The sequence below is a fragment of the Cloeon dipterum genome, chromosome 1 (assembly GCF_949628265.1).
Source record: "Cloeon dipterum chromosome 1, ieCloDipt1.1, whole genome shotgun sequence".
Taxonomy (NCBI): Eukaryota; Metazoa; Arthropoda; class Insecta; order Ephemeroptera; family Baetidae; genus Cloeon; species Cloeon dipterum.
This window is the reverse complement of record NC_088786.1, coordinates 18,862,551-18,889,109: the sequence shown is the minus strand read 5'-3', so window position 1 is coordinate 18,889,109 and position 26,559 is coordinate 18,862,551. Positions and strand designations below refer to the sequence as shown.

The 26,559-nt window shown below is 38.9% G+C and overlaps 5 protein-coding genes across 7 annotated transcripts in view; 2 read left to right on the top strand and 3 right to left on the bottom strand.

The window, feature by feature from the left end:
- The window catches only part of LOC135947659 (uncharacterized), a 32,204-nt gene extending 25,608 nt beyond the window's left edge, over positions 1-6,596 (top strand). Inside the window, exon 2 of the mRNA XM_065496545.1 lies at positions 3,284-6,596. Coding sequence (XP_065352617.1) covers positions 3,284-4,185 — 902 coding nt within the window. The 3' untranslated portion in view covers positions 4,186-6,596. The remainder of the gene's footprint in view (positions 1-3,283) is intronic.
- Positions 6,597-8,076: 1,480 nt separating this feature from the next.
- Positions 8,077-12,709, top strand: LOC135948199 (uncharacterized). The gene is made up of 2 exons (XM_065497338.1): positions 8,077-8,660; positions 10,931-12,709. Exons 1-2 carry the CDS (start codon positions 8,161-8,163, stop codon positions 11,229-11,231), a joined length of 801 nt encoding a protein of 266 aa, XP_065353410.1. The 5' UTR covers positions 8,077-8,160; the 3' UTR covers positions 11,232-12,709.
- Positions 12,710-14,709: 2,000 nt separating this feature from the next.
- LOC135948586 (uncharacterized) lies at positions 14,710-16,921 on the bottom strand. The gene is made up of 7 exons (XM_065497929.1): positions 16,701-16,921; positions 16,243-16,571; positions 15,994-16,086; positions 15,748-15,942; positions 15,590-15,682; positions 15,330-15,422; positions 14,710-15,205 (listed from the first exon to the last, which is right to left on the bottom strand). The coding sequence occupies exons 1-7, from the start codon at positions 16,770-16,772 to the stop codon at positions 14,833-14,835; spliced, it is 1,248 nt and encodes a 415-aa protein (XP_065354001.1). The 5' UTR covers positions 16,773-16,921; the 3' UTR covers positions 14,710-14,832.
- A 457-nt stretch (positions 16,922-17,378) lies between these two features.
- On the bottom strand, positions 17,379-22,716 carry Prp3 (pre-mRNA processing factor 3). 2 transcript variants are annotated; one of them, XM_065497002.1, is made up of 10 exons: positions 22,554-22,716; positions 22,301-22,451; positions 21,999-22,162; positions 21,750-21,917; positions 20,879-21,211; positions 20,137-20,483; positions 19,017-19,463; positions 18,045-18,191; positions 17,897-17,987; positions 17,379-17,837 (listed from the first exon to the last, which is right to left on the bottom strand). In XM_065497002.1, exons 2-10 carry the CDS (start codon positions 22,443-22,445, stop codon positions 17,679-17,681), a joined length of 2,001 nt encoding a protein of 666 aa, XP_065353074.1. In that variant the 5' UTR covers positions 22,446-22,451; positions 22,554-22,716; the 3' UTR covers positions 17,379-17,678. The 2 variants fall into 2 exon arrangements, with proteins under 2 accessions (XP_065353074.1, XP_065353073.1); XM_065497001.1 differs by lacking the exons at positions 22,301-22,451; positions 22,554-22,716 and having other exon boundaries at positions 21,750-21,931; positions 21,999-22,139.
- A 525-nt stretch (positions 22,717-23,241) lies between these two features.
- LOC135934491 (uncharacterized) lies at positions 23,242-25,467 on the bottom strand. Of its 2 annotated transcripts, none has more exons than XM_065476277.1 (8): positions 25,411-25,467; positions 24,995-25,116; positions 24,668-24,809; positions 24,540-24,612; positions 24,373-24,487; positions 24,133-24,314; positions 23,850-23,970; positions 23,242-23,697 (listed from the first exon to the last, which is right to left on the bottom strand). In XM_065476277.1, exons 2-8 carry the CDS (start codon positions 25,095-25,097, stop codon positions 23,414-23,416), a joined length of 1,020 nt encoding a protein of 339 aa, XP_065332349.1. In that variant the 5' UTR covers positions 25,098-25,116; positions 25,411-25,467; the 3' UTR covers positions 23,242-23,413. The 2 variants fall into 2 exon arrangements, with proteins under 2 accessions (XP_065332349.1, XP_065332348.1); XM_065476276.1 differs by having other exon boundaries at positions 24,995-25,105; positions 25,411-25,458.
- Between the last annotated feature and the right edge of the window lie 1,092 nt (positions 25,468-26,559).

Here is a 26,559-nt window from a genome sequence, read left to right as displayed (position 1 = left end):
CCAGCAGATCAAGATTTAATGAAATTGCCACAACTAACTTTTTGGAAATGTACTGCAAAATTCTGACCTTTTCCTTTACATATTCTCTGAAAATTTGGAGGGAGCTAAAATTTCCCTGGCTTTACCGTTTAAATTTCTGTGAAAATCATTTGCATATGCTAATCAATCGGCGTGCACTGTCTTCTTATTGAAAATCATGATTTATTTCAACAGAGGGTAAATTTGACTCATAATTCGCACACCGCCGGAAAACAAAATAGGCAAACCGTTTAATTTTTTTTTTGGTAAATTTTCAAAATCTGATATTTAGAGTTTACATTAATATTGTTTATTTAAAAAAAGAACTCTTGTTGTTTAGGGAAGAATAAACCTAAATATTAAGCTCAAAATATATTTTCGACGGTTTGAGATGGGTTAGATTATAAGTGAATAGTTGGATTAGCAGCTAACAAATTTCTCGTTAGGTGAATAAATGCCGTATAAATATAGAGAAACTCTGATCCAATCCGTGACAATTTTCAAACAATCAAGGAAGAGAGTCATCCTCCATATTTCGGCGTATTTGTTTTCGAGCCAAACGCAATTTTTAATGAGGAGAAATTTACGTCCAGAGGCAGAGTGGATCGCATTCCTGCTCTTTCAAATCTCGTCCAGTTCCACATATGTGCGGAGGAAAAAAGCTGTAGTGTCATTGTTTGGCCGATCCAATCCAAGCGATACTTACATTCTGACACTAATTTGCTTTGTGCGCGAGAATTACTGCGCGCGACGCTGCGAGAGGAAGACAATTACAGGGAAAGCTGCTCGTGCACATTCATAATTAGCATGTGTGTGTGTGTGTGTGTGTGTGTGTGTGTGTGTGTTTGAGAGAGAGAAAAAAATAAGGCAGCGGTCACTAGCTTCTGCTAGTCGCGGGCAATATAGAGGTAATAAATAAGACGTCGCGCGTGGCTACTGTTGGCGCAGCGCAGAGAAACTCACTCGCCAAAGGAGGGAAAAACGAGAGTATAAAACCTGAACGCGAGCCCCCGCGGGTGAGGCGCGCAGGAGACGCGAGTAAACATCCTGCTGCACGCCACGAATGTCTGCAGGTGCTGCCCAATTTTCGGTATCCATCAGGGAAGTGGTGTTTTGTGCTGAAATAGCACGAGTTTCCTTCTCTTATATAACAATAATTATACACACACCGCGCGCGCGATCATGATGGGTTGATGTGCTGCTGACGCAACCCGCGTTTCGTTTCATTCCGTCCAAGCCGTGAGAGAGCGAGCGTGACTCCAAAAGCGCCTTTCCGCCTCCCCTCAGTGTGTCAAATCATGCAGAATATCGGTCCAAAATTTGCCAAGCAAACGTGATCACCACTATTAAGTTGCGAAAAGTGTATGTTGTTTAAATTATGAAAATCCGTCTATTTTTTAATATTTTATGTGTCGTCACGTCACGAAAACAGAGTATATTTAAATTAGATGAAACTGTAATAAGTGAATGAAAAAAATAGACTACAGTTAAATCAAGGACAATTTCATTGCTCAAACAGGTCAAAAAATTTGTTCTTTCAGGAAAAAAATTAGCCTCTAAGGGCTCTAAGACTTTCAGTATGACTGAAAATTGCATTATTCGTGCTCCTTTTAGGTGCCTAAAAGCAAATCAGGTGCACAGTAATAATTATCGATCGTCTTAAATTCCCAACCCTAATGATTTTGAAAGACAGCGCTTGCCATTAGAAAAGCACAATTTCTAAATTCAATTTTCTCGAAAATTTACAGTGCTGACGATAGTAGATAGTTAAAGATAGTATTTTTTATTCATTGGCAACAGGGGTCTTTCAGAGTTGCGCAATATTTTTCCCCTGTACACTGCATTCAGCTATATACTTTTTTGTCAAAATGTTTTTCCTGCTGAACTTGGATGGAATTTGTTGTACTCTAATCCGGTTAATTCAGTACCTATTTTAGCAATTGGCTTGGGAACAGAGCAAATTATGAACAATCAACAGTGCATAGCCTTGGAAACCACGCTCCATTGTTGTCACGTGTCCATTATGTGGACTGCCTTTTTAAATCAAGCAGAACTGGCACCCAACCGCAAAATCAATTTCGAGCCATTCATTGTCTCTTGCATTCGCTGCACTGTTTCATAGGTGAATTTATTTGTAAGAATGCAGAATGAACGATTACGCGGCCGCATTCTGTGTGGCAATAATCAATAAAAGTGGGACGTGCGGTTGCATAGAAATACGTCTCGTGCGTCAAATGCAAATCATAGCCAAATATTTGTCGTTTTATAGGCAAGGCGAAGGCTGTTTCGCAAATGGGGCGTCGATTTTCATGCCGCACAACAATGGGATGTGAGATGGATTGGAAAGCAGAGGATCGCGCCCATTGTGCAACTCTCTCATCATCGGCGTGGTCGCGAAAAAGGAAACATTAATGATGAGAGAGAGAGATGATTTGCAATTTGCAATCCTCAACGGCAGTGTGTGTTTTCCTCTGGGCGCAATACACATTAACACTATTGCATTTTTAACACTATTTCGTGCGAAGTGTCGATTGAGGAAAACGGCACTTTAACTCATAGAATATTTGCCTTGTGAAACAGGAGCTCTTTTCTCAGAAACAGCTGTAAAAAATTCAATCTGTGAGTTCATTTCCGCAAATCAATGTGATTTTTATTGCTTTTTACGCTATACCGACGATACTGGCAATAACTTATTCTGTTATTTAATTTGGAGATTCAAGATATAATACTTAACTTCATTTGCATTTTTTTTTTTGTGACAAATGTCGAGATATACAATAATTTAATGGGATTTGGTGCCTGATAGACATATGCAATTATTGTATTTAAAAAAACGACTAAAGTAATTGCTGTGAAACCTTTTAAAAGTAATAGAGTATAATTTTAAAATGAGTATTCCGAAAATTAATCGTGTTTCATCGCTACAACTCGATTTATATGGTTCAAAAGATCCTCGCCTCCGTAATTAAAAGTCAAAATTAATAGAATTTACTAAACTATATCATAATTAATCGAATAGTGGTAGCATTTCAATTAATTTTACAATTTTGGAATCTGCTCTTCGAGATGAAACGAATTACGCATCACTGTAAATTGTATCTGGTTGAAACTGAAGAAAATGATTGTTCTATTGCAAATAGTGTAAAATTATTTTAATGAAAAACAATCAAATTTTCAAGATTCGTTTATTGCGGACTGGCCGCAATAATTAAACCAAAATTGATCTCGAATCTTAAAATAAATACTTGGCCCTCTTTTGTTGCAGACGTGCGCAAGCTGGACGTGGAGGTTCCCTCTGACCCTGAGGCAGACAGCCAGCAAGTGTTTCCGTCTTTCGCGTTGCCGCTGGCGCACCATCAGCAGCAACAACAGCGTCCGGTAGCCGTGGACTCTGGCGCACAGCCAGAGCTGATCCCCGACAGCCAGCACTACTACCCGTCCTTCTCATCCATTTTCTCCGGACACCCGCTGGGCCACTCGCGGCCACCCATCTTCGACGATCCGCCGTCGAACCACAGAGCGCGTCACATCCCTTACGCACTGCAACAGGCCAATTCGTTCGACGCGTTCGCCACGAGCAACAAGAACAAGTTCCCATCATCGTCCCCATCGTCCAAGGAGGTGCCGAGTGGTCCCGCAGCTTCCGCCGGGGGCAGCAGCAGCAGTAGCAGCGACCAGAGCGTGCTGGGCTCTGGCAACTTCGGCGTCATCAAGGGTGGCACCTTCTACGAGGACGACTACGACTCGGGCAGCAGCAACGACGACTTTTTCTACTACGGCGGCGGTCGGCCCTCCTACAGCTACAACTACCGTCCGACGCATCAGAGCGCCTCGTCTGACGACTTCTTCGCCAACTTCAGGGACTTCGCGGACATCACAGCGCCCAAGCAGGGCTCCTTCTCCGAGCTTCACGTCGTCTACGCTAACAAGAACGGCACCCTGATGGATCCCGAGGAGCCGGCCGCCAGCAACGGCGCGCCGAGGAACATCTTCGAGCAACTGCAGCAGCTGGACAAGAAGAAGCCCGCCAAGAAGGTGAGCAAGAGCAAGGCCAAGCTGGCCAAGTTCAAGCAGCAGGAGGCGTCCAAGGACGAGTGGAAGAAGCTGAAGCTGCAGCAGTCGCCCAAAGACTACATGTACCAGGAGCCGCTGCTGGCGCTCAGTTGAGGGCCGACTGTCAACTGTGCAAGTGTTTCCAACGAGAACTTAACTGACTTTTACGCTAGGTGCTTCAAATGGTTGGTTGCTTGATTCAGTCTGAGAGCGAGGACGAGAGAAAGACACATACTCCGAGACGGCAGATGCCTCTAATTAAATCTGCGTGAAGCGCTTTGCAAGCCATCAAGTGTGTTTCTGCCTGACCAAACTTCTACAGTTCCCTTACAAATTAGATCAAAATTTCAGGCCCCTTTACCGCCGTTCTAACTTTTCCATTCCTATTTATCGGCCGTAAAACGCCAATATTCACACAAAATATTTCACGTTCTTTATTTTTTGCAGCAAAAAAAGCATCTAATATTGTTTTCATTTCTCGTAACTGAATAATTTAATGCGAGAGCCTGAAATTAATTTTAGTTTTTCACCTTTTTCTCACGCCACAAAAAACTTCAGTGCTTTTTCTACGGCTTACTTTTATCGCTTTTTGCTACAACGAACAGGAGTTCTCTAGCAAGGAGATCGCACCTATTAATCTGGGAAACATTTTTTTCTGACCCCCATCCAACAGGATTTGATATAAGACGAATATTTGAATCTTCAAATTTAAGAAAAACTGAATGGCTCCGTGTAAAAAATTAAGTCTGGGTGGCCTAGCTAATAATGAAAATAATCTATGAGTTTTGTTTTGGAGGGAAAATACTCTGCTGATGAGGCCTGCGGGGCCGAAACAGCTGCTGTGCAATACAAGAATGTGTTATTTAATTTTTTCCTCAGAGAAATTTCCACTATTAGCTATCCGTCACCAGGATTAATTTTCCTCGCAGAGTAGAGTCATTCATTCTTTCGGAAAAATTTCCATTGTCGGGGTTTTCAAGAAGTCGACGTTGAAAATCTCGAATTGCGGAGACTTTCGACGGTTGTAAAAGCTATAAGATAAAAATCTTGAAAAATGTTTTCTAGCCTGACAAAATTTTCCTCATTTTATTTAAAAAAATGAATTAAATAATGGGTACACGAGTTTGGCTTTAGTATTTAGCGACTGTGAGAGCTAGAACAAAAATCATGGCAAATTTGTAAATCTGATCTAATTTTAATTTAATTCATATTCTGGTAACTAAATTTCATTTCCTTAATTTCCTGGAAAACCCGAAATTATCAGCAATTCATGCAACACACGAAAATTTTGTGAAATTTCCAAATTAAAGTTTGATTTGACAAAACCTATCTCAGAAAAAATTAAAACTCTACAGCAAGCCTAATACAATGCTGGAATAATTTATTCAACTGAGAAACAACATAAGAGTAAAAATTCAAACCTTAAGAAGGCCATGGAGCATTGTTCTTAAAGATCAAACATTATTCATAATATGATGAAAATGAATCTGTGTGCAATAAAGTGGAGTCGCAAAACAAAACACAAATAATATGCTTCACCCTGCATTTTTGTTAATTCTGAGGTTTTTCGTATTTCTAAAATTCACTCTTTTACTGTTGAAGAGAACTGATTTAGAACAAACACAAAAATGTGGTTCAAACACTTAATGGTTTGCAAAATAAAACTAACACCTTTATGACCCACCATAGGTTTTTAACTAATAAGCAAGTTTACGACAGCGCCGCGTTCACGCCTGCCATCATAATTGCTATTGGTTTTGCTGGCAGAGAAAGAAAAATATTAGCAAAATTTTGCTCTGAGCAGAGAATCACGCTATGCGAAATGGAGTTAAATGACCTACCAGGCGCGGCGCTTTTTGCAAACTTGCCACACACTCGAGCACGATTTTTTGGGAGAAAAACAAACAGAACTCGCTTGTAAGGATTTTGAAATTTTTTGTTCCATTCATTCAGCGTGCAAGAGGATTAAAAGAATGTACAACGTGCTTTACTCATCCACCTAAATTGAGGTTGTTTTTTTTCTCGAGCGAGAGAGCTAAATTATGTAAATAATAAAAAAGTTGATATGTGAAAAGTCAAGTTTGATCGCCGGCCAGCAATTCTTATTTGAATTTTTGCACGACTGCACGCTTGACGCAAACATGTTGAAAATCACGATTCGCGCCGGCGGCCAAACTGCTGAAAAAAATTATTTTCTTTGTGTGTAAGTTCTTTTGCATTTACTCATTAAGTTGCTGGCAGACAAAAGGAAAATAGCAATAATGATTATTATGTATCTCGTGATGCAAATAAATTGAGCCTGGCTCGCGGATCCCGGCAGAACGTGCTGTGGGAACTTGAGCGAAAAGGCGGAAATCTATGTGCTTGTAAATATATTTTATAAATCGCGCGCGTGTGCATATATGTATTAGAGTGATAGTGCTTTTACTTGCGATATTAAATTGCTGACAGTTGAGAAGAGCTGGACATGTATTTGATCGTATTTTTGTAGTTAACAATAAACAATTTCTTAGGAAAAATACAAACTTTTACTTCGTTATTTTATCAAAATTTCCTCTACATATAATATAATGCTATGTTGGATGTTGGACCGAGCCTACATTTTCTTCCAAGCTGGAAAATTGTGACAAAGGAAACTTGGGGAAATATTCTTCTCTTTTACATATGAATTGAATACTATTTTCATTCAAAATAATAAGAATCGTATTATTTTTAATTTGGCTTTTTATAAATTTCTTCTTGCATGCCTTAGAAACGACTTAAGATGGTTTTTGCCGTTTACAGTGGTTTATAAAGCGTAAACTTGCATGATTCGTGCTCTTATATGATCAACAACAACTTTTGTATTGTCAGAAAAGAATGGCCAATAGTTTAAAATAGTTAAAATATTAATAAACTTGCTTTGTTAAAAATGAGTGCAGATGCAGAGCAGATAATACAAATATTAAAATGATTATTTAAATAACTACTCTGCTGCTATGGGGCTGAGAGATCTCATGAAAATCGAATTAATGTTTTAATCAACCCCAGCAGGGTCAAATTACTCAATTAAGATTTAATTACGCTTCAGCAGGATGATGAGGCAGCTAAACCTCCTCTTGGGATTGGCAGGCGCTGTCCATTTAATATGTAAACCGTCACAGGCAGACAACACACCGCAGTAACCACGGACGGGGTGGCAAAGTTCGCAAACTAACACGTGCAGGGAAAGCGGGATGCTCATCCATTCATGCGCCTCTGTCCCTGTTCCCTCTGTCCCCGTCCGTCCCCGCACGCGAATGCGTCACCGACCTACCTCAACGGGTCTGCCAGCGACGTGCGCACAGCTATCGCTCCAGCGCGCACCTCACAACTTATTGATCGCCGCCGACTCACGGCCGGTTTTTTCAAACATTAAATTTGCAGAAAACCGATTTGCGACTAAAATGCTTGCTTAAATCGTTGCGGGAGAGTTGAAAGTAATTCAGTAAGTTGTCATACACAATGGTTTTTACGCAAACATATTTTTCAAATTGGATGTTTGTTTAAATTTTATGTATTTAATTTTAATTGTGTTTATAATTTATTATTAATATTTTAAATACATTGATAAAATTATATATTTAAATAAATTTTATATATATTTTGTATTTTATTTAATAATATTTCATAAAATAAACTAATATTTTTATATTTACTGTTTTAATAGAATTTAATTTTAACAGAAAGATAGTTTTTAACATTAATAAATATTTGTGAAAATATATATAAATTCTGTTGAGAATAAGTAATTAAGAACCACTGTCTATCTACAATTATATTATAGTTTTTCTGCAATCTGTACGCTGCATTATATCATAACAACATTTTCATCCTCATTCTTTTCGTTGCCAATTGGAACACATTTTTATTTCATTTATTAATTCGTTAAATTCATAGAACGGGTTTACTTCACTAAACGGAAATAATTATTATTCGAGATCGATTTTCGCGGGCGGGTAAAAAACCGGTTCTCGGGGGTGGCGATCCGAGTTTGGTGTGGCTGGCAGGCCGTCCATCCGTCAGCCAGCAGAAAAACAGACGGGGGCGAGACGCGGCCGGCGAGCCGAAATGTCCAAACTCGAAAGTAAGTCTCCGGTGCCGCTGCTGCGTTCGCCGAGCCACGAGTCGATCAACACGTCGCTGTCCGTGTTTTCGGTGAGTTCGACGGACCTGAAGCGGCCGCGGGGCCCGAGCCCCAACCCGGTGCTGATCAGGGAGCCGCCGCCCTTCGAGGAGGACGCCGACCTGCTGAGGACCTGCGCGCAGCTGTCGGCAGCGCTCGGTCTGCGCCGCAGCTTCAGCGCCAGCGAGCTCAGCGACGCCGATGGCGCCGCTGCCAGCTCGCCGCCGCGGCCCCGCAACGCCGTGTCGGAGCTGGTGCTGTGCTGCCAGCGGCACTTCGACCTCGCCAGTGCCACCAACTCGCGCCTGCAGAACGTGTCCCGGTCGTGCTCCACCTGGGTGGCCATCGGCGAGCCGCACAGCAACCTGCCCAGTCCGCTCTCCCACGGCGCGCAACCCTTCACGCCAGCAGACCTCGTGCGCAGCGTCAACAAACGCGTCAGAAGGTACTTGAACTTTAAATCAGACCCTTTGAATATAACAGGGCTTTTAGATCTCGACAACCGACCATTTTTCTGCGTTTCCTATCGGTCAAAAAATAATAAGCGCACAATCGTGCAATTTTAATACTTTCGAATCGCATACATAGAATGTACAGAAAAATTAAAATATCCTACGGTCAGAAAATTCACATCGATTTTAATTTGTGTTGGAAAAGATGTTAAAACTAACTGGAGAAATATTCCTCTGTTGGAAGTGAAAATTTGTCCATTTGCTTCAACGGCCAGGAAGTGGAATTTACAAATTGTGTGAGAGATCCATAACAGGATCAATTGGAGCACTTTGTTTTTTAATTTCACTTTTTGACCGTAGAATTTTCCAATTTGTCCAATTTATTGTGACATATTTTTCTGAACGGTATCCATTCAATATTATCGTACTTTTGACTACTCCCCCTCAAGAACAGAATTCATAATTCGGACAAACCACACAGAGGAATTAAGATCGATTTAGGATAAAGTTGAATTGAATAAAACCCACTAATTCAGATAATTATTGTATCTTTTGACAACATTACTAAATCACTCATTTACTGGAAAATAACGTCAGCATAAAATTGAATAGAACAACCATAGAAAATATACCTTTTTACTATTACATAAATTAATCCTTGAGGATTTAATTAAAGCCTATTTGTTAGCTTTGAAGAAGCTTACCTGTAGATCGGATATGGATGAGAAAAAAAATAATCATGCCTTGAAAAATGGATCTATGCAACATTAGAACAATTTAAAAAAACACTGCAATCAACTATCGTGTTTATGGTGCCAAAATGCAAAATCTTAAATGATTTTGATTTAAAAATTATCAATGAAGCACCATACATCCAATCTACATAACTACAAAGTGTAAGATCAATATTAACAATGCAATCAAACAAGGTTAAACTAAAACGAACTTAAATTTTGTGAGCAGAGAAATATTCAACTAAATACATTATTTTCTAAATAAATGTTTTTAACTGGTGAAAATAAATTCACATTAGTTTAATATATTTAGATTATTCATATTGGAACAGGTATCCCAGTAACATTAACGATTGCGGAAGAACACGCGAGTTTCAAGCTAATTAAATCGGGACACGAGCCTGCTTTATCCAATTTGGCCTGCTTTCCTCTGTGTACAAAACAACTCTCTGTTTATCATCCGAACACCGAGGGGCCAAATGAAGTTTTGGCACGTAACGAGCTCACCCACTCTTCTTGTGTCAAATCGTGCTGGGGCAAGCGCGAATTAGGGGCACGTACACGCGCACCAAGAATGCCCGCCAGCGTACATGCCGACAATGGCAGTTGTGTGTAGGCAACCGGAAAGACTCGCCTGTCGAGCGTGCTGCGTATCTCCTCGCGTCAGGCACTTACACAACAGTAAAGACAAATAATAGAAGTGTCTTTCTAGGCGCGCTGGATACAAGCCTCGCTGTTCTACAATTTTATAGCGCTCGGTGCGTAACTCCGATCGATTTGTTCATGTCTCTCTGTAACTATCGACTAGACCTGTTTACACGCGCAAAACCCACGTCACACACACACACGCCCAGTGGCGTTTTCCTTCGACACTGTGTATTTATTTCACAAAAATTAATAATTTTAACTGGCAAGAGTGACAAAAAATGGTGAAAAATTGAGTCCAAATGTTCCATTCCTCCACTCCCTAAAATTATTTTCCAAGCTAAAGTCTGTCGTCAAATTTCATCAAATATTTAAACACCCACATCATTTTGTTAATTATAATATTATCTAGTTTAATTAATTCTTACCTGGACAAATTTATCTAACTCAATATGAATTTTAAGAGGAGTTATAATAAAATATATATTTTACGAAATAAGTATGCAAAAATTGAAAATACTTCAGTGAAAAAGGCTAAAATAGTGTTTTCTTGGTAAATTCCAGTGAAGGCAGAAGCACGCGAGGTTGTCATAATTGTCAGAAGAAATTAAATGCACGCAGCTTCTTCCGTATGTATATAGCGAGCTGTTTTTTTTTCATATTTCAATACAGAAATGGTCCTGCTCTAATAAGATGCCAATTTTTTCTCCCGTACAGTATACTTTTTTCAATTTTTACGACTCTTTGATCGGTGGCTGGCGCGGCTGGCCAAGGCCTCTAATTGAATTACAATTATTATACAATAATGTATTTCATCCTTAAAATTTCGACATTGCGAAGCTAGAATTTTGGTTATGGTGTAATTTAAATTTTTCTCTTTGCAGCCACTATTTGCACCGGCGCCTGCTAGCCACGTGTCGCGTGTTAGAGCGGATGAGCGCGGCGGACATGAGCAGCCCGCCCGCTGGAGTGGCTGGGTCGTCAGGGTCACTGTTGCGGGTGCCCGGCGCGGCCGACCCTGGCCGCAGGAGGAGCCGCAACCTGCCGCTGACCATCAGGGACATTGAGAAGGAACGAGGCAAGCCGCTGAGCAAGTACGAACGCAACGTGATGATTTTCAACTGGCTGCACACGCTGGAGGACGCGGTGCTCGATCCGCTGCCCCCGCCCGCCCCCACCAACTGACACAGCGCCGACCTGACTGCCCTGGCAGAGCTCAGCAGCTGAAAGGGGCCGTGCACACGTTTGGTTGTGCCAAAATCTGATTAACTAATTGTTTTTGGCCCATTTTTTTAAATTCTTGTTTTACTTTGAGCCCGAAATTGGACAAAAAGTTGATTGCGAGTAGATAATTTGTTGGAAAATTGTTTTTTTCTTTAAAAATCAAGATTGGAGTGGCTCTTATTCCATTGGGAGGGTGACACAAAGTTGCGAAGGGTCAATCGATTTAATAAAACAAAAAATTTGCCTCAGAATTGAAATATTCTGATTGCTGGCTGAAAACATATAAGACGCTAAAAACACTAATTTCAACTTATTAAAGTGGAACTGTACTGAATAATTGTGAAAAAATATTTTTTTCTTGATAATATTTTTTCACGCGAGGTTTGCTGCAGTGAAAATAGAATAACAGACTTCATCCTCGTTGAAATTCAGAGTTTATTTCCACTAATAATTTCTTTCTTTGCCTAAAATATTATCTAAAAATTAAGAATGGGCTCAAATTTTGCCTGGTTGCCGTTTAAATGTCTAAAAAATTCAGCTACAAAGTTTGTGAGCCAATGAAGCGGTCAGCACTGTCTCCCTCTGTAAAATCGTGATTAATTTCGCCAGTTAAGTAAATAAAATCAAACATTCAAGGCCAACTACGGTGTTCAATTAGCGCTGTAAAACGAGACGAGGGATGAGGGAGGATGAAAAGAGGTAGGGGCTACCACCCTGAAACCTTCTACGCTCATCAGGGGGCACTAATAAGAGTAATCCACTTGTTTGAGACAACAGCGCACAATGTATTTAATTATTGGTCTGGCAATTTTAAAGACCTTTGACCTAAACTATTTTACTGCCGAGTTTTTAGCCACTTGATTAATTTTCAAATTGCATAGAGTTTATCTCATCTGCTCATCTGGTAGCCGAGATAATCAAATTGAGCATATGTGGCGTTATTTAAAAAAAACGTAACTTTTCGTGCCTGTCTTAGGAAATTCTATTATTCTTTTAAAAATTAAAAATGATATTTGACCGATATACCAAATTGATTGCCTTTTATCTAACACTTTGTGTCAGCTTCCGATGGTACAGATGGGGTTGATACTGAATGCTGAGTTTCGAGGAAAAGCCTGATGAGAGGGTTCAGTTTTTTGGCAATTTATGACACTTGATATGGAATTCCTCAGTAAAACTAACTTCCCATTGTGGTATTACGAAAATGCTCGAGTGACAGCTCGAGTTAAATTTTTGAAACTTTTGAACTGGCTCAAAATTGTTCTCAAGGTTGGCCTTCGATAACATATATTTTACGCCGCATTTGTCAAATAACTGTCCATTTTAAAATGCTGCTATTATTTGCGTCAGACCATATGATATGAAGCTAGAATTTAAAGACCTTTTCCAAATAAATAAATATACTTGTGAATGTCTTCAGATGGTGTTGTTGCTGTTGTGGTATTAAAAAAAGGCCTTAAACTCTTCAAAACGCGATCACCGAGCAGATGCGACTTTAAAACAAAGCAAACTTGTTAAAAAAATCGACCATATCATAACTAATAAAAGGTTTCTCTCATTACTTTGTGTATCTGCTATTTGTTAAAAAAACTAACATCAACACATAAAATATATGTTATTTCCGTTGATGTTGCAAAAGGAAAACATGTTATACTATTGTAATTCGTGTGATATTTACATTGAAATTTTGAAACTGGGTTTATAATCTTGAATGGTTCTGTTGGAGCTTCTCATTTTTTAAATTACGAACAAATCTGTTGAAAACAAACAAATTGGCAAATTTTTTGACAAAAATGCAAGTTCTAATCTCCCTTTTCTAGAGCTCAAATTTCTTCCTATCCCTTCCATATTTATTGAAATGGGAAGTCTTCTCTCAGAGCAGCAGTAGTAAAAATAAGGCAGTGAAATACATTACAAAAAAATCCACCAACGGGTTGACACAATAGAACAATATATTAATAAATAAATACTCTGATGCATAGAGTAGCACATAAAACTATCGCGCGCAGCTATTTTAAACGTAGTAATAAGAAAATACGAAGTGGACTGCAGTTCAGTTAAAATAAATTTATCTATATTTAAATTTCCAAGGATAAATAATTAGTAAAATTGTGAAAATTAAATTGACTGACGTCTTATACTGATGAAACTTTCACAATCAGTTTTGAGGAAGACCTATTGCTTTTAGCTGCTGTTTCGCTAATGACTGCTAAAACGGCTCAAAACTCTATACACTCTTAAGATCTAATAGCAAAATCAATAACTAAAAACTGGTACACACACTTCAAGTTTCTCCAAAATTATTTTTAAATGACCATCAGTTCCATGCTCCCAAGTGAAATTCCCTCCTGATTGTTGAGCTTTGGAGCCTTTTTCCGTACTCAGCAAAAATTTGCCTTTGCAGAAGATATTATTTGATTGCGTTGTTGGGGCAGTTGTTTTGGCCTTAAAATAACTGTTATTAAGCAGCCCAAGGGCAGACAATTGACTTTAGAATATTAGTTTTGACTTGAAATAAATGCACTTTGCACCATGTTACCGTTCTAATATGATACTCCATCCTGATTGAACCAAACTCTGCTAAATGTTGTGAATTTGTAAAGAAATATTCTGTAAAATCTCCTAAAATAAAATGCGTTCTACTGTTGAAAAGCGTCTCTTTTTGCTAGTATCATTTGAAAACATAAATAATGCAGTTTTTAACGTATTGGGAAAAAATTAAACAAAAAATAGATGCTATCAAAGTTTTGGGTTACATATATATCGCAGGGTTGCAAAAATCGCTTAACAACCAACTCAGAATTTAGAGTTTGTCAAAGGTTACTAGGGAAAGGCGCTACCACGCAGCGTTATGTATAACACCTCTCGGATTTTTAAATTTTAGAATACCTTATTATTGCTCAACACGGTGCTCTTAAGTACGCGCACGGATTCAGGGACATGGTGTTGATGTTCTTGGAGGGAGCCGTGAGACCTTGTCCTGCTGCTTTTTCCACCCTGCCTGAGGGACGCTTCTTCAAGTGACTGTTAATTAAAACGCCACAGATCGCGTTTATTGGCCACCGTCCTCCTCGTCCTCACTCAGGTCTTAGCGGCTACCTCCTCAGTCAGTGAATTAACACGCATATTTTTACTCTCGATTGATTTACTTCCACTAGATTGCTGCGTCTATGAAATCAAAATTTTGATCGACTCTTAAAAAAACTAATTCACACAGGAAAATTGTCAGGGTTATTCAAACGCAAAATTATTGCTTTAAAACAGAAATACCATGCATGATTCAAGCGGTAGGTCATGGTCGTTTAATACTACGGAAAAAATTGTAAGCGTTGTCATCAATGTCCGCTGTAGAATAAGGCATCTCTGCTTAAATTTGGACTATAATATATTTTGTCTGAACGAGGCACAAGAGAAAAATTCCTTAAATTCTCAACTATGTTGACTTTATTGAGTTTCAATCTGTGCAAATCAATAAATCAACTCATACCCTACACCAGGGCCAGATTTTCAGGTTGGGATGAGAGTAAGATTTCCATCACGAAAATCCGACCTGCCTTTTGCATTATTTCATTGATGCCACTTGATTTCTGAGGGCTGACTCACAGGGCATTGGGATCTTGTACACCCTTTTGATCATATCATACGCCTGGCTGCTTGCCTCCAACAATGTCAGTGCTTTCTTGGAGTCATCGTCGCTCCATGGAGTGTTTTTATTTTCAATGAGTCTGTCAAGTTGTGATTTGCTGAATACACTACGAAGATTCTCCATAGCTTTCTCATATGTTTCCTCACGCCTCTTCACTTCATTTGCAAGGGTTTCCTCCCTTGATTTGGACTTCATTAGCTCCATTTCCAGGTCAAGCACTTGCCTCTCCATATTTTGAATCCATAAATCAGCCTTTATTGCTGTCTGTTTTGTATCCGTGAGAAATTTCCTGTTTAATTGAAGTACTTATTATTTTTCTGCCCAACTTTAAAGTAGTGCTAAATTTTCCCCATAAAATTTGATATTGTTTTAAATACGTAAATTCATATATATAATATAAAATTAGTGCATACCTGGTTACAACCTCACAGGGATATTTATTGAAGAATCCCTCGTACCTTTGAGCATGTTCAGGCAAGTCCTCTTCGTAGTTCATTTTACAAAGCCTTCCAACATAATTTATAATATTATGTTACATATTTTGACATGAATGAAACCAGCAGCTAACTCAAGACATGGGAGAACTGGTTTATATATTTGGAAAAATATATTTTCCTTGACTTGTTGAAAATTTTATGAAACAACATTTGAATGGCAAACAAATAATACTAACCTTAGGTAGGGTCGAGAAGTTCCAAGCCCTACTGAAGAGAGCAAGTTGACGATTGATGAGCCTTGCTGAACGTCACTAGCACTATTTTGAGATCTACAACATATCATTTAAATGGTTTGGCTAGTATCATAGATTAAGTTACAAATTATTTTACTCACAATTTGCTTGAGGCACCTTGTTGCTCGACGTCAATCAAACCTTTCCCTTCATGATGCGATCCAGGCACCTCAGGTGCTGATATGTTTTCTAGTGAGTCACCAGCACTTTCTTGTCTGCTCACTGAATTGATTGGGCAGGAGTCCAATTCAATTTCCATGGCCAAAGTTGGACAAGCTTCATTCAAGGCAAGATTGCTGTTATTATAATATTTAAAAATTTGAAGTTTCTAATTTTAATATAAATACTCGGCAGCCCCTCCACCCTCAGCAGGGTCGCACTCATGGCTGTCTTCCGAATAAGACGGGCTTGATTCAACACTCTTCTCCATTATGCATTTTCTGGAAAGTAAATAAACTTGTATCTAATTTCATGTATTTAATATTCAATGAATATTATATGAAATCGCACTACCTTCTAAAATTTTAATTTAATCATGTACATATTGTAAAATAAAATTGATTAAATTTTTGCATTCTGCATATAAATATACATACTTGATGCTGGCTTTACGAGCTCTGTAGATTTTTCTGTCAAAAACGTCGTCAACTTCTTCAAGGTTTTGCTCCTCGTCAGCATCACCTGGTAGGCATTTATCAGGAACAGCATTAGGGAGCAAAATCGTATCTCCTCTTGACAGAAGTTTGCCCGACTTCAAAAATCGTTCAATCTTGTCTCTGTAGTATTGCTTCATGGTAAAATGCCTAGAGCATACTCTCATATTACTCCAGTTGGGATTGGGATCTTCAATTTTCAAAAGTTTACTCCATGCTTTTCTCTGGTTTGGACGGATAGTGAACAATCTGGTGCCTATGACTGGGTGGACCTATGTGTAATATAAAAAGATAATATTTTAATTAATAATTTTTAGCTTCTTTTTACAACCACTGTGAGTTCATAATTAATAATAAAAACGATAAAAACTATATCTATGATATGTATATCAATTTTTTACCCCTTTGAATTTTGGATACTTGTAAGCCGTTTTGGAGCATGTTGAGCATCCAGGGACACAACATATAGGCATTGTATGGTAAAGGGATGACAATGTTGCGCAACTTAAGTTTTTTCAAATATCATACAAGGTTGAGTCACATCAATGTCTGTGTTCCAGGGCGCAGTGACCTTGTCCTCCTGGGTGTTGACGGCTGACGCTAATTCATAACCGGCTAGCGGCTGCAATAACGCTCCTGACAAGGAGTAGTTTCCATAATTGCCGCAGAGCGTCTCTAATGTCAAAATGGCGGGAACTGATCTCGATTTATATTTATTACAGCACCTAATTTATTTATAAGGATCGGTTTTGCTTCGCTAAGCAAACATTTTTAAATGTTTAAATTAATAGACAAGAAGTCATTACGTGTGAATCTTATGCATTATGTATAACAGCTGTTTCGTACTGCAATATATGATTATCTGCTGATGATTATAAAATAAAATGAACTTTCAAATTAAAATAGGGACCATCTGAAGTCGTCATGGAAAAATCTCTGAGAATTTTGGGATGTTAAAACAAAGCATGCCAGAGTGGAACGGACACAAGGTTCCCTTTCTAGTTGCATTAATAATATCATAAGGTATATTGAGAATCAACCAAATTAAAATCTTTTGGACGACATTAAAATGCAATGTATATTATTCTTTTAATTATTGTTGTTTATTTACATGATAATTTTATAGATCTTTCCATTTCATTGTGTCGGCTTCATTCTCACAAATACAAATAAATGTGGTTTCAGTTTGGAGACGATTGAAAGCAGAAATTATCTTAACCCAATTAATGGACAGAGCTCAACAGAAATTATTAATGCTTTTGAGATATTTATAAAAAATGATAGTACAAGAAATTAATAAAAAAATTGCATATTCACAAGGACAACTTTAAGAGCCTCTGACACTAAATGAAGGAAAAATAAACGTGTAGTATTTACAATCAACCAGCATCTTGAGCAGTTTCCAAAACAGCTCCACTGTAGGCCAAGTCCCAGTGCTGTTCTACTTTGTGCTTCTTGAACAGCTCTCTTGCGACCCTCTCTGTGGGGCATAACTTGAACTTAATGTCGCCAGAAAAGGACCTGCTCTTCTCCGAACCCTGGAACAATTATGAGAAATTAGTTTTGCAAAAAAAATATAAGAGAAAATTTAGCTCACCTCCCAAACAAGCACACATTTGTTAGGCACTTCGTTGCCATCTCCATCCTTGATATTGTCCTCTTCCCATTTAATTCGGTTCAGCATCAACCTTAAAAAATTTAAGTTACAAAATTACATCTATGGTTAAGAATTGCGAATTTGTTACCTTTTGTACTTCTTCATTTGCTTCGGCCCGCCCTCAACAATGATTACATTGCAATCTTTGAAAATCACTGCAGTGCCAGTCATGAACAGCTGCTTGGCGTTTGTTTCCACTTTGAATTTTTTCGAAGGGTTGCTCAGGTCTCTCACTCTGCAGATTATAAAATAAATTATATAAGATATTTAATTATCCAGTAAAAGTCTAAACAAGGTTGCATTTTCTTACCACTCGTTTCAACACTTTTTTAACAATTAAAGAATTTTCGGTTCACATTATATTAAAAATATAAAAATGGGTTGTTTCTTACAAATCCCACAAAAATTCTCTGGTCGAAAAGTTTCATTGTTTACTGAAAAGTAAAAAGCTTGCAGCGGCGAATTAAAGTTACTCCCCCACTTAAATTTATTTAATCGCCACCTCCTTGCGCCCTGTGGCGGAGAGGTGATGAGCATTCTGTACAGAGCCGCAGAGACGGCAAGACGTGAGTTTCAATAATAAATAAGAGTGCAACAAATAAGAGTAGTTTAATTAATGCCGAGATTGTCTTAAATGTAAGTTCAACTTCTCATTAATTACTTAACTCCCTTGCACTTGCCCTTCTGGCAGTGACGGAGACTCGAGGACACAACTACCCTGATGGCCCATTTGGCAATAGGGGTTAGTTAGTATCCGGCTTCTGGGCGACGCATTGCGGCCAGTAGAAGCTAGAGTAGCAAATTAGCGGAAGCTCCCATTTGGGGCAACTGCAGGCTTGAACAGGCCTTACTCTCAGGCTAAGGCGCCCATCTGGCACCAAGGCCGTTCTGACACGGTTTAACTCAGTTATTCCTAATCATCCCTAGACAACCAGTGTCACAAGCTTGATAATACAAGGGCACAGCATTTAAAATAAATAAATAACGCAGTTTTCTGTTATCTTGACTCTGTGCAGTTATAAAAGATAATTTTGTAAAAAAATTAAGATGATTGATGCACCTGAAAACAGCAACCTGCACGCCAAGGGTGGTGTCCTCCTTCATCTTCTTGATTTTCTTAAGCCTGCGCTCTTCAGGAGTGAGCTTCCTGGCGGCGTTGGCGTCCTCGTGCGCCTTCTGCCGCTTGGCCATCTGCTCGCGGACGTGCGCCTCGATCTTGGTTGGATCCTGCACGGCCTCAGTGCCCAGCACGCGCATCAGATTGGTGATTCGCAGCTTGGGCTCCGGTGCCGGTTCCAGGCCAAGCCGGATCTTCTCCTGCTCCTCTTTCCACGTCTCCCGACGATTTTGCCGCCGAATCTTCTTTCGTTCCTTCTTGGTCAGAAAGACTGGCATGTAGATAGGCCGCAATGGATCCGTTGGCGCGCGCATCTGAGTCGGATGCTCCACCAAATTTGTCACGGCACCACCCTGGAATACCACCTTGCCGACTGATCTCTCAGCATAGCTGTAAGCAGAATAAATTTGCGTTAAGAGAGCTAGGTTAAAATATTAATTCCATTGGAATGAAATAGTTACAACATTCATTTTGATTTGATATAAAATAGCATTGTAAGAAGAATTAAATGCAGCTTCCTGCAGGACCTTTCTGTATAAATATGGAAAAATAAATAGCTCGCTATACACTGAGGTTGCATAATATTTAATTCTTTTGACAAATATGGCAACCTAGCGTGCTACTGCCTACATTAGCATCTAGATAGATTATATCAAGAAATAAAATATCACGTAGACGATTTTCGTTAAAAGAGACAACCTTTCTGAAACTTAAGGGCAATGGAGAAAGTTTTGGAGCTAATTCAGACAGTTGTTATTAAGTCACTAGTTATCTTTTTTCAGCTGTCGATTTTTTGACCAAAAATCATGTTTTAATATTCTATTACATTATTATCTAATTGAATTAAAAATGATTTAAATTTGAATGGAATTGCTTAAACCTTCTTGCCAAATTTAAAATATTTCAATTACAACCAAGAACGCAGGAAAAAATGATGTTATAATTAGTTACTTTTTCCTCTAAGACTCAAACCTTGAACAATAACTTTGAGCCTTGATAATGATGAAACACTTGCAGTGAATTTTCCTAATTGCATTTTTATGTATTACAATATAATAGTTACCTGTCCTCTGCTAAGATGATAGAGTCCCACCATTCAACCTCAGGCACATCATCGTCCCTAGCATCAGTTGGAGTAATCAAAGCAAGTTTTGTTGTGGTGGTGATGCCAGTTTTCCTAGCAATCTGGGCAATCTCACTCTGCAGCTTCTCAAGTTGCGCTTTGGTTCGCATTTTGTCTGCCAGGGCAACATATTTTCCAGGCTCGTTGAACTTGAGAGCCCTTTTGTTACGAATTGCCGTCTTGGCGGCAATTCTGGGGTCAAAGAAGGTCTGCTCAGCAATGTCTTCCGAGCCCTTATCTTGCAACTGCTGCTTGAACTCTTCCCTCTTTTTTGCCCTGATGTTGGCCTGGAAAATGGATCAAAAATTGCATTAGGTTCTAACAATCCACGTTTGATTATTTGTTTAAATAGATAGTTTTTAAAAAATCAACAAAAAATTTAAATCTGAATTTGCGAAAATTGAAACTCCAAATCAAAAGTCAGTGCTGGGTTATTTAACTCTCCCACCGTGTTGTAAAAATATTTTAAGATCTGGTTCGCAAATGACACAAAAGTGAATCGCTGAATGTAATTTATCCTGTGGAAAACGTTAATCAGTAATAATTACTATCTGAACATGAATGATACTTGGGGATAGTAACAAATATGTGCTATGAAGCATAATTTTAAAATAATGGTACAAGAAAACATACAAAATTGGCTACAAAATTCAAGCCCAAATAAGTTTTTTTAATCACTGACCTTCAGTGTGGGCATTCTCTGAGTAAGCTGCACTTCCTTGCCCTCCATGTCCACGGTGCGGCCTTGCGCGTCAAGAATGAGGGGCTTAGGCTTTGCAGTGACTTCCCGAACGTGCGCTTGGGCGGCGGCCACAGCTGCATTGATGCTCACAGCGTTGATCTTCTCCTGAATCTGTGCCTGCAATTGAGCAATGCGACGTGCTTTCTCCGCCTCAGCAATCATCTGCGGATCCATGAGGCCAAATTTTGGCTTTCCAGTGTCCGACTTGATGGCTGTCAACGCCTTCTTCCTCTCCTCTATAACCTTCTTTGCGTTAGCCATCATCTCTTCAATCTGAAATTCATCGACACACGGTTAAAACACGAATTAGTTGAGTCTTAAATATGAATTTTATGAATAACATAAAATTTGCGTGGCCTTTAACCAATGTGAACCACATAAATTGGTGTAAATATTTTTAACCAAAAACGTTATCTCAGACTGTTAAGAAACCATTTGCAAATTTCCCGGTAAAATTCTTAAATTGACGGAAAGTAAACATTGACCCGCCGATCGATTTATCTCGTCAAGGTGAGTCATAATCACGATTGAATGAAAACTGGCTTCATAATTCGTTTTGAAACATTTCGCAAGTCAAATTCCAGAAACGGTTTTTAAGCAATGGAGCTGCTTAACTCGCAACCTCCGCTGAACCAAATATTTCCCTTGGTAATATTTATCTCTAAACTCATTTGATTATAGACAATTCCTATAATATTGGCAAAAACTAAAATGATGAAGCCTATGAGCTTCCTTGTTAATTTTGACCCTGCAACTGAGTTTCTTCACGACTACTAGTATCAAAATGTCGCAGTTTGAGATAAATATTTACCTGCTTAGAATTCAAGGCAGAATCAGCTCCGACCACTTCACCCAGCTGCATAGGTATAGCCAGTCCTGGCCCACTTGAGTTGGTCTTGCCGCCTCCACCAGCCATTGCGGCAGCAGCAGCTAATGCTTTGGCCACGCTGTTGTCTTCGTTCATGCCGCCCCCGTTGTCCTATGAAAAGAGCTCTATTTAGGCACAGAAAATCATTAATAGCATTGGGGTCAAATTGAAATTCGTCTCCAGGCGACCTACCCGTGATTCCTTTGCCCTCGACTTCTTTGGCTCTCGTTCTACATCCTCCACTAGAGCCCTCTTCCTTGAGCTCTTCAGGCAGCCTCTGACAGCCTCGCCCAACTCCATCAGCCTCTCAGTCATCCGCTCTGCCTTTTTGCTGTCCATCACGCCAGTCAATTTGTCTGCAAATCGTATTGCAAATTATAGGAGGGACAGTACAGATAAAAAAACAAAATACATAGACAGCAAATTTTAGAGAAAATGATTGTAGTCTCAATTATGTAATGTATCTATGTCAATTTCCTCTGAAATATACGCACCACAAATTTTGCGCTTGTCATACCCTGCTGATATGCAGCTGAGGGCGACATTGCAGATGGTGGAATCTGACTGCCCGTTGTATCGTACAACCAACTTGTCGATTTTTGGACGCAACTCATCAATATCCTTGCCGCTGAGCGACATAATGACCTGTAGCAGATGGATCAAGAATTGAAATATTAGTTCAAACGAAAGGGGTCACGAGTAGACCGGTTAGCCAAATCTCTCGTTTTCCGTCAATTTTTCGCATACTTGACCGATATGGAGATGGAGGCACTCAAAGGCGATTGAAGATTGAAGATTTTGAACGTAAAAATGTTGAAGCGGAGTGTATTCTTTGCGACGGCAACGATTTCGGATTTCGGCAGAAGGGCACAACACGGAACACGCCAAGCTGAAAATAATAGCGCTTCTACTGCTGATAGAGGTGGGCGTGGCGGCTAACTCTCACTGGCAGTAGTGGCGACTGCGCTGCAACTACTTTCACCTTTTTTATCCGCGGGAAGAGCATGACTGTGCAAACGCAAACGACAGAAGTACACTGTCAAGGGATATTATTTAAGAGTTATTGCTGGTTGCTGTTATTATTAGAACAATGGGCAAAATGTTAAAAGTAAACCCGCCATTTCTTGCTTTTAAAATTGTCTATTTAATGTATTACTGTATTGAATTGACCTTTGCAAGGTTTCTAACATTACCACTATGTACCAAATAAAGGAGAAATAAGAATTCATAATTTTCCGGGAAAGGTACATTGATTTTTCCTGGTTATTATGACACCCCTAAATAACCCCAACACACCGAAAACTCAGAAAAATCGACGAACAATTTTAAAATCACAGACCATTTTTATTAATCTATCCTCCAAACACCCACTTTCAAATTAAAATTAAAAAACAATCTTCAATTTCAAAAAAAAAAAATAATAAATTAGAGTATGAAATTTTATATTTTAAGTCTTCCCTTTATTGCTTTACATCAAAAAACAATAAGATATTTCAACAGAAACACATTCAATGGTCATTTACATGAGAGCGGAAATTAAAACACTGATCCAGAGTGCATTCATCGCGTACAGCGCGTCACTTTCTACTCATAGAATAATAAGTTCATTATTCCTCCTGGTCTTGCTCAATACGCTTCATCGTCTTGAGGGACTGGTTGCTGAGATATAGGTCGTGTCGCTGCATCTCGCCGGGTCTGGCCTGGCGCACGCTGAACGCCTGAAGCCGTGTGCGGGCCAGCAGCCGGCCGACGACGCGCACCACCTGTCCACTCGCCAGTTCAGGCATCGTCTGGTCCATCTTGTAGAACAGTGTCAGCATCAAGGGGCCCGACTTGTCTCGCAGCAACAACTCGTAGTGCGTCTCTTTCTCTCGCACTCGTTGCAGTATCGCTAAAAAATAAAATAACATTTTCTCACTTTTACTTCGCAAAATCGTTTACTTTAATTTTCGACTCGTTTTTATTTTTAAAAGGTTGGTTTGCTGAAAGCAGTTCCTTTTTACTTAAGATATTTTTGAAATATATAACTTGCACTGAACTTACCAAAAACTTCAAAGAGAACATGGAACTTTCTGAACGAAGATATTTGGCTGTGCCATTCGACAGTGCATTTCACGTTGGCCGTCAGTATAACGACTTCAGGTGATCCTGATGCTTTCTTAACCTAATTATAATTTTTAATTTTAAAGAGCTCCACTGGTTTTGGATACATAAATAATTTAGGCAAGCAGAAGAACCGTAAAATACATAGCCACGCAGAATTAAATTTTCTGATATTTTTATGTATTCAAGAAAATTAAATAATAATTGTAGAAATAATACACACCTTTGACTTCATATCAAATGTTGCTTTGCCTTTGTCAGAAGATTGCCTGCTGGTCTCCTTTAAAACTTTTGGCTTTGATGGTGCGTTTGTAGCACTGCTTTCAACTTGGATTTGCCGTTTTCTAGGCGTTGTTTCCTCGTGAGTCACTGGATTATAGCCTTCAAAGTTCAAAGCTCGAGGAACTGATGAATAGATATTTTTACTTTAGTTTTAAAACGAAAGTAAAAGTTTGCTTCAAACCTGAACTTCTGGTGGCCCCTCGATTTGTTTGATGGAGCAGAGCCATGTTGGCTGAAGGGCCTTCAAAAACGACACAAGGCTGCTTAGCCTGTCTACTACTAGGCGGGGAAGAAGCCTTCATAAAAAATTAAGTCATCAGCGGGAAATAATAATATTTATATAGTTACCTGATTGTTTTCAGAGTGAAAGAGCCCTTCGCTGGCTCTACTTTGAGCATACATAAGCTCAAATCTCTCCCTCCTGCAAATTAAATTGCAATTGTCACTTTCAAAACTAACACCACGAATAGACCCACTTGTTAAGTGGAAAAGCGAGGGATTTGCCTGACGCAGCCAGCTTGTTGTACAAATTGCTGCGGTTTGGAGTAACGCAAAACACAGAAGGGTAGTATGCTTCGGCATCATCCTCCTCTGCAGCAATGGCCAAAATACTATTTCCTGCGGTCCAGACACAATGAAATAAAATTATTATATTGTTCATACTTCTTACCTGAAAAATTATAAATGATTTGGTTTAAAACATTTTTTTAATAATTGTTTTTAATAAAAGCGATGAAAAAAACAAATCTAAATTACATAAAAAAAGAATCAAGATAATTTTGGAGTCAATTAAAATTTCTCACCTCTGTCGGAAAGAGTGGGGTAATTTCTAGATGAGAAGTTGCCATCAGCATGAGGTTCAAAGAATTCTATGCGTCTCTGATTGACGAACGCGCGTTGCTCCATCGTTTCAACTAGGTCGATCCTCAATTAAAAAATGTTAAAAAGGAACAAGGAACTATGATACATCAAATTAGTTCAGGATTGAATTATCCATGGCGTAAGATTGAGGTGAAAAATGATAAAAACAAAATTGACGCAAAGGAAAAGAAAACATTACAGTTGGTCATGAAAAGTAATAATCAAAATTAAATTCACGAAATTCACATTGCTCACGAGTTACAGATATAATTCATAATTCTAAAGCATGAAATACATAGGGAGAAAAGGCGTTAAAATAATTTGAAAGAATTTTCTGCCTTATAAATGATTTGTTTACCGAGCATCGAGAAGAACGACTAGAACGAGAGTGAGAATTTCAAGAAAAATAAGGATGAGAAACCCAGCAGAAAATCGCGAGCAGACGCGAGCAGGAAAAAGCGCTCGTTCTTGCTCGCGTCGCTCATTTAGCCACTTTCTCTGCTCTGTCTGCTCATTTCGCGAGCAGCACACTGCATTTTGTTGCTCGAGCGGCTCAACAATCTAAACGAGCAACAATTGCTCGCTTTTCTTGGCTCTTTTACGCTCAGCCTGCTCTGGGTTAGATGAAACAATCTCGCTCTTTTCCGCTCGCACTGCTCGAGCAAAATAAAGCAATATTTGCTCGCTCCTTTATGCTCGCGAGCAGAATCGAGCGAAAATGAGCGAGCAAAGCTGCTCTTTCTTGCTCGCTTCGAACTTTTGTATAATTTTTGTGCTCTCTTCTCGCTTACCGCTCGATTGTAAATATAATGAGAGGAAAATTAACATGTTTCCAATTTATTTTTTTAGATTAACCCTCAGTTGCAATTATAGCAAGAAAAATATCTGAGTTAACTTTCTAGCAGCTATGCTCGAATTAATGTATAATTTTTTATCTTGTCTCATGTAAATGCACTAAATAATTTTTAGCGTCGTCAAATGACCACTATTGGTTCCCCTTCAAGTAATAAATTAGCATGGTGTTCGAAGTTTTAGATCAATACGCACCAGCTAGTTTTTAAGAAAATATCTAATTAATAATAATATAAGGTTATTAGGAAATTTTTTAAATTTCAATTTCACTTTTCTTTGAAAATAAAATTAAAAAAGGAAAAGAGTGTTAGTTAATTGATTATAATGATTTATTACACGAGGAGCTGACTAGAGCCGTCCTGCTGACCGTTAGCAACCCACACGGCAGTGAAAATAGCTGTGCCAGAGCGTCCCGAATTTTTCCGGAAAAAGCCACTGCATTGCAAAACAAACCATTTTTGCGGGATTTTATGCAATTTTGCGTATTTTTCCGAAACATATGCATTCTTATGAAAGATCCATCTCATGATGGATGACCAAAAATTGGAAGTTTACAAAATCAGTATTTAAGTTTCACCCAAAGACCAAAAATCTTATCTCGCATCGTAATTTTCCAAAATTTCAGACTTTTTTGGCGCGAAATTGGAATTTTTTC